This window comes from Ceratosolen solmsi, unplaced genomic scaffold, assembly GCF_000503995.2.
Source record: "Ceratosolen solmsi marchali unplaced genomic scaffold, CerSol_1.0 scaffold6, whole genome shotgun sequence".
In the NCBI taxonomy this organism is placed as follows: domain Eukaryota; kingdom Metazoa; phylum Arthropoda; class Insecta; order Hymenoptera; family Agaonidae; genus Ceratosolen; species Ceratosolen solmsi.
The window spans coordinates 682,427-690,067 of record NW_011948414.1 but is presented as its reverse complement, the minus strand read 5'-3'; the positions used below and the strand labels follow the sequence as shown (position 1 = coordinate 690,067).

General features: G+C 27.5%; 1 protein-coding gene across 2 annotated transcripts; it reads right to left on the bottom strand.

The window, feature by feature from the left end:
* Positions 1–621: 621 nt before the first annotated feature.
* bbx (bobby sox) lies at positions 622–7,291 on the bottom strand. Of its 2 annotated transcripts, XM_011506559.1 has the most exons (9): positions 7,230–7,291; positions 4,701–4,901; positions 3,798–4,253; positions 3,412–3,578; positions 3,230–3,349; positions 2,788–2,886; positions 1,911–2,212; positions 1,753–1,831; positions 622–737 (listed from the first exon to the last, which is right to left on the bottom strand). In XM_011506559.1, the coding sequence occupies exons 1-9, from the start codon at positions 7,254–7,256 to the stop codon at positions 683–685; spliced, it is 1,506 nt and encodes a 501-aa protein (XP_011504861.1). In that variant the 5' UTR covers positions 7,257–7,291; the 3' UTR covers positions 622–682. The 2 variants fall into 2 exon arrangements, with proteins under 2 accessions (XP_011504861.1, XP_011504862.1); XM_011506560.1 differs by lacking the exon at positions 622–737 and having other exon boundaries at positions 1,641–1,831.
* Between the last annotated feature and the right edge of the window lie 350 nt (positions 7,292–7,641).

Sequence of the window (7,641 nt, the reverse complement as noted above, 5' to 3'; positions counted from 1 at the left end):
ACTTATATATTAGTGGCCTTAATGCTTTGTCAACGCGAGTCTATCATCTCTCTGCGGTAGAATCGTCAATCGGAAGTAGTTATCGTCCAAAATATTCCAAAGGCAAATCTAGTATCGTATTTTATTAAAAATACTTTAATTTTTGCTATTTATTTAAGTACTTATGAATAACAAATTTTTTAAATATTTAATTGATTTAAATTTTTTCATCTCTTATAAATAAATATGTAATTGAACTAAAAAAAAAAAAAAAAAAAAAAAAAAAATTAATTAAAAAAAAAAAAAAAAAAAAAAAAAAAAAAAAATTGACTATATACAATAAATATGTTATTTACCATAATCTACATTAAATTAATAGATTTAATTTAATTTCCTTTTGCCAAGCTATCGATTATTTCATAAGAACAATCAAAATTTTTTTTTTAAATAAATAGCAAAAATTAAAAATTTCATGTATTAGGATTCAAGTATACACGTATAATATCAGTGATAAAATACACCTCAAATTTATGTATACGTGCAGATATTATATATATATATATATATAAATATATAATAAATTCAAGAAAATTAATGCATACATACATGCATACACTCATACGTATATATGCATTCATATATGCTGTAAAAACATTTTTCATGTTTTATAAGCACTTAAGTTATATTTCGTTAGGGCTCCGATCTACGATTCTATTTTATAAAAAGATCCACGACTCCTTAACTTCAACGTGTGCAAGCTGTTTAAAAAAAAAAAAAAAAAAAAAAAAAAAATAGTAAATTGTTCATAATTTCAAACACACGAATTACAATTTCACATATAATCTATAAGTGCTAATATTAAAAAGATAATTACATGATAAAATGCTTATGTTATATTAGTAGAAAAGTATAGTTCAGGAAAACAAAGTTTTAAATAATTTATAATATTACTTAGCAATTATCAATTTTCAATTTCATTGAAATATTATTCATAAACTGAACTTCTACAAATATTCTATCATAATTGTAATGAATTATATTTCATTTCTCAAATACAGTGAGTGGCTCTTAATAAAACAATAAGGAAAAGAAACATAATAGTGTGTAAATGAATTTATGAACAAGGCACAGGTTTAGCGTACATACGAATCTGCGGACAGATAAGTCTACACATTTTGATTATATAATCGTATATTCGTTGACAAAATAAAAGAACTAATAAACGAATGAAAAAAATTGATAATACTGCACCTATTATTTTTATGTACATACACACCAGACCGAAACGAGTGGTGCACTAGTGCTAGAAAAAGTTTCTCGCTTACTTTCTTTGTATGGAAGTCTTAGTGTGTTTTCAATTTCTTTTTTACTTACGTAATAATTATCAGAAAGTTCAGTTTTCTTTATTTTAAACATCGATTGAATATTAAATATATAAAACTAATTATTTAGTACTAGCATTATAATAAGAGTACGAACAGTAAAGTTTACAAACATTAGCTAAAAAGATTTAAAAGAAATGAAGGGGAAAACACACATGCGCGCGCGTGTTAATAAAGAGAAAACAGAGAGAGAGAGAGAGAGAGAGAGAGAGAGAGAGAGGAGAGAAAATAGAAAGAAGAGAGGAGAGAGAGAGAGAGAAGAGGGAGAGGGGGGAGAGAGAGAGAGAGAGATAGGGTGAGAGGGGAGATAGTAAAATGAAAATCTGTCCCACACTTAATGTAGCACCAGATTGGGAGCTTCGAATAAATTTATTGTTAAAATATTTCTTACGACTTGGTTAACTTCGTCCGATTGGCGGCGACTGCTGCTAAGCAAGCCAGAGCTTCGAGATCTGGTGATGCGCACCATGCTACAAAACAATAAATATTTCATAAAATAATTTTCAATAATCAATAATAAATGATTGTTATTTTAGTAAATCCACTTACATTTACTGGGTACTTGGTCTTTATTAATAATTGCAGAATCAACAGTCAATGTATTTCTCGTTATACTTTGTTTTCGTGCTTTTCTTTTTTGACTACCAACCAAAAGTGATTTTTCCGTTTCCTTTTGCGATTCTGTATTTCTCTCATGATCCAAAAAATCTTCGTTATAACATTTCTTCAACGAACTTCCAACTTTTTGGATAATTTTCTTTTTTTTTGTTCTTTGTTGCTTTTTCATAGCTTGAAACTCTTCTAAACTTAATGATGGTAGTGCTTCAATTTTCTTTTCGAGATTAAAATCCCTAAATCAGATCAATATGATAAAAATATATTAATAAAGCTTTTTACAATCGAATTTGGATTTAAATTAGCTTATTATTAAAGCATTAATTTTTAAAACATTATCGTTTTCAAATGAAAAATGCATATACCATGATATAATTTTACAATGAAATGGTTTATAATTGAAAAACAAACAAACAAAACATTCATGAAGAGAAATTCATACATAAATTGTTAAAATTTAATCAGACAATTATAATGAAGCAAATCCTTATATAGAATTATTTAAATTGTAATAAAATATTTATGTGTTTAATAGCTTAGATAGATATTTAAAATAATTTTATTTTTTATAAACTACCAACACTCCTATAACTTACATAGTTCATTAGTATAATAACGATAAATTATAATTATAGTGTGACAATTAGAAACTTTGAAAACTACTATAATATAATTTTGCTATTTTGATTAGTATTTAAATACTAAACACAGCAATACTCTTAATATAAGTGTCAAATAAATGTGAAATAATGTGATGGAGCTACTAATTTCTATATTTAACTGCATTAAATTAATATACAAAGTAACTTACTCAGCCTTGAACCTTTTGCGAGACATCCATGCAATATGTCTTTCGCATCCTTCGGTCTCAGTTTCTTCAGGTTTGGATGCTTCCAAATTGCCTTCGGCGCTAAAAATATGGGTTACTTAAAACTTCATAAAATATGAACAATGAAGTAAATAAAACTATTTAATAAACTGATAATTTGGTACTTAAATTAATTTAACATAGAAAATCGAAGATAGTAAATTAGAATAGAAGGTAAAAAATTTTGTTAAATACAATTTAATCATTGATTTAATTTACGCAGGCGTGCTATATTGATAATAGTAGCGTGCTTATATAACTAACAGTCATACAGCACATAGGAGATAAAAAAAATTGACAAATTTCACCAGCACTTATTAAATTATCATACGTTTAAAATGATCAAATTAAAATTATTGTGAATAATTTTGAAAAATTATAATACCCTTCAACCAGATGTTCCAAGTCACCACGAGAACTTGTTCCTTCACTGCTCAAAGAGTCTGTTTTTTCACTGACATTTGAAGAAATAGAATTTCTTCTCTCTCTATTATGTTGATCGATGCTAAACAGAGATTATTATGATTCTACGATTCAAGTTTTGTTTTGGAAAAATTAATTGCGTACCTTGGTAATCCCGAAAGTCGACGCTGCTTTGCTTGGTGAGTCAGTTGGTCAGCTAAAAACTTTTGGTATCGTAGTCCTTTACAAGTCCTTTCAACTCGAAATTCATTATCTTCAACCGAAGAATCATCGATATAACTCTGACTTTCATCGTGTTCATCTTCTACATTCTAAAATCAATAAGCATAAATAATATTGTCTTTATAATTTTATATGCATACATTTCAAATATGAAAAATATTTAAATTCTAATTACTTATATTAACAACTTATTGATTTTTGTAGTTATATTATTAATACAAAAACAATAACTCAATGAAAAATAGTGTATATTCCATAAAAACTTTTATGCGAAGTACTTTTTTTAAGATGTAGTTGTAAAACTTTACCGTAATCTGATGATTATTGTTTGATTCTGATCTGTTCTTTTTATTCCCAAATAAATCAGCTTTGCAATCTTCTTTTGAGTCGGTTGAAATAGGTGATTCAGAATATCGTTTCTTAGGTGGTTTTGGAACATCACGAGTGTCTGTATTCACATTCTCTAAGACAGGATTTTTAATAGATGACTGAAAGTCTTGAATATTTATTTTTTGTGGAGTAAATAATGAACTTAGTCCTCCTATTTGAGATTCGTCTGCTAGTTTTCCGGGTTGTATAGAATCTTCATCTAATTTAGCTAAATCCGCAGACAGATAATCACTTTTCATAATATCGGAGCTACCATCACATTGTGCAGAGTCTGACTTTTTATTAGTTGGCCTTGTATTTAATGTACGAAGGGGAGGAGCTGGTAATTTATACCATTTAAAATCTGGATTAGCATTTAAAAATGCATCTTTGTACTGAAAAGCAATAGCGAATAAAGAAATTAATGGACATGAAAAGTTATTAAAAATTATGATTGTACAATGTTTCTAGAAATATATATAATATTAACATAATGCTAAATATATTGTATAATTTCTTATATTATGTCTCATCTATGATTATACTAGGTTATCTGTATATTAATGAGCCAGGGTAATATTTCAAGCTAATAAATTAGTAATTATTATATAAACGAATAAGTAGGTAAAATCATATTTATAAAGTATTATTTATTTAAAAATAAAAAGGAATAATATATCTGAAATGAAATTGTTATGGCATTGAAAACTAACGATATACTTGATAAACTTTATATTCGATAGCTTCGGTATTATATACATAATTAAAAATATGAAAGTGATTTAAACTACCATGTTTATATTTAAATTTTATGATTAAAATTGTAAATATATTTTTAATACCTCCTGAGCCAAATTTGTATATGCACACTTTTGTTCTGTCGAAAGCATTGCCCACCATTCGCCAAGAACTCTTGTAACTGCTCGATTTTCTAGATGAGGAAAGCCAGAACGTACGGAAGCTCGATGTCGTTTGCAAAAAATAAGGAAAGCGTTCATGGGCCTCCTTGCATGATGAGCAGGTTCGTGCCCATCCTCCTCTTCCTGTATTGAATTTCACAAACAGTTTGAGATAACAACACACATAGAATTTTCATTGTATAAATGAAGATTTCATATTTAATAATTAGAATGGACAGTAATATAGTACATCATCATCTTATTGTTAGAGTTTTTAATTAGAGGATCAGATTTACTCATACCTAATAAATAATATTATCAATATTAAAAGTAGTATTACTTTTTAAATATTAACATTTACAATTAATATTTATTAATATGATTCAATCAAATATTTAATTTTTATTGTTTAGCGTATAGTAAATAGAATAATAAAAGACTATAAAAGGAAATGGAATAATAAAGAACTATGACTATTATTTCAAATACTGATAAAGACTTTTATGTTGGAAATAATTTTAATAAATAAATTTTTATTTTCATAAATATCTAAATAAAGCAATTTTAGAATGAGCATAATTATTAGCTTATCAGTATAGAAAACAAAAGTTCAGTCCACTTCCACTTATACAGATCATAAATCTCGCCACATTATAATTAGATTTTATTCTATGGGAGTTAGGCTGCTTTTTGTTATATTTAGAGACGAATAATACAATGATGTCATTATTTTTCAAATAAGTAGCATTGCCAAAAAATCTTTTATCAGTTAAGAATTTTCAACTCAAGCCAATATCAGACATAAACGAGATATTATTTATCTGATTTATTCATTGAAAAAAAATATAACCCCATAAATTAATTGATTAATTAATTATTGAGAATGGAGAATGATTAAAAGTTTTATAGGTCATTAATAGATAATTCATGTATAATTCAACATTGATTGAATTCGACATTTAGTTCTGTTGTAAATACTATCCTTTGTGTACTTATTAATGAATTAATTATTCGTCAATATGAAAACGAAAAAAAAAAAGAAAAAGAAAAAAGAAAGGGCAATAATTTATAATGATGAATTACATTCGCTTTTTATGTATTCAGAAAATACAAAATAATTACTAAGCAATATATATTCGAATTAATTTTATTATTTATTTTATCGAGAGAAAATTCGCCAGTCTTTAACGGAATATATTAACAGACTACAGAAGTCTCGGTGGATCTATAAAAGTCAATCTTTTATATTTAAATATAGACTAATCATATATGCTTTTCGTACAAAAGCAATTTCATCTTTATATGTCGCTTGTAAAGAATCGTATAAAAAAAAAAAAAAAAAAAAAAAAAAAATCCGAATCAGATTCTATCAGAAAAAATTTAAAAAATGACTTGCACAAGCAAGAAGTCAACAAAAACGCTGTTGAACTGAAACAACGGTTAACTAATGTAACCGTTTCTAAATAGTCAAATATCAACGCCAATCATAAATATTCCCGTTATTAAAGTCTTTAATAAAAGAAAAAATTAAGGAAAATATTAACTATATGCATATTTTATCTTATACGCGCGATGTATTCGCATTTGTAAGACAAGATAAATGTTATTGTTGAAAATGCAGCTAAAATGGCCAAAAACTCGGGTCGACATAAATTGTCTTACCAAAACGAAAATTAGTATTTTTAAAGGGAAAATCTCGTTACGAAAAGTGTCGCAATATATATATATATATATATATATATATATATATATATATGCAGTCGAGAAGGGGGCGAAGAAACCATTTTGATCGTACAAGAGACAGAAAAGAGACAGAGACGGAGAGTGAAAAACGTACGTTTGCTCACTCTACTGCCGAAAAAAAAACGTCAAAACGAAACGTCCTTAAAATAAGAATGAAAAAGACTAGAGAAATAAAGAAAAGAACAGCAGACCAATGATGGCTACGAATGAATTTGCGTACTTTTCTTGTGAATCTGCCAATTGTCACTTTGACAGCTGTTTATCTCTCTCTCTCTCTCTCTCTCTCTCTCTCTCTCTCTCTCTCACCCCGATGTAAACACGATACCGTCGTCACATAATTAAAAGGCTGACAATCTTGTGTATACACCTATAGGAATACGAAATCGAAAGTACGGAGAGTCGAACAAAGCCATATTTTCACTCTTCATATAAATGACCTTGGTTTTGAATAAGAATATAGAATGACAAGCACTAATCCACCTCCATAGCCCATAAGGAAAAGTCAGAGGGACAGAATAAGAAAATTTAGCCCTTAAATTATTTTTATAATATATGAATTAATAAAAAGAGTCGGAAGCAACGAAGTACTGTAAAAAACATTGATCTACAATGTACAGGGATGAAATCATGAAACATCATCGAATCTAATTGTTACATTTAAGTTATTTGACTTGACTTGGAAAATGATAGTTATGCAGAAAAAGACAGTGTAAAAACGGAGCTACTCACTTTCTGCTGATGCTCGTTGGCAGCCATATTCCGTGCGCACTGTATATGTTTTGTGTCGCGTGTATATATATAATAATAATAATAATAAATATATACCAACGCATGCTCAAACAAACGTACACACGTAAGCACACACGCACGAACGCGTACACACGCACGCATGCATATACATATCTATATACATATATATATATATATATATATATATATATATATAAATATATCTATGCGTATGTGTGTACGCATGTGCATGAAAACATATATATATATATATATATATATATATTTACGTATGCATACAATTGTTTATGTGCACGTGAACATGCGCGCTTGCATATATAAATATATATGTGTATAATACATATTCTCATATATGCGTATGCATGCCTGCATATGCATATTGACTTGAACG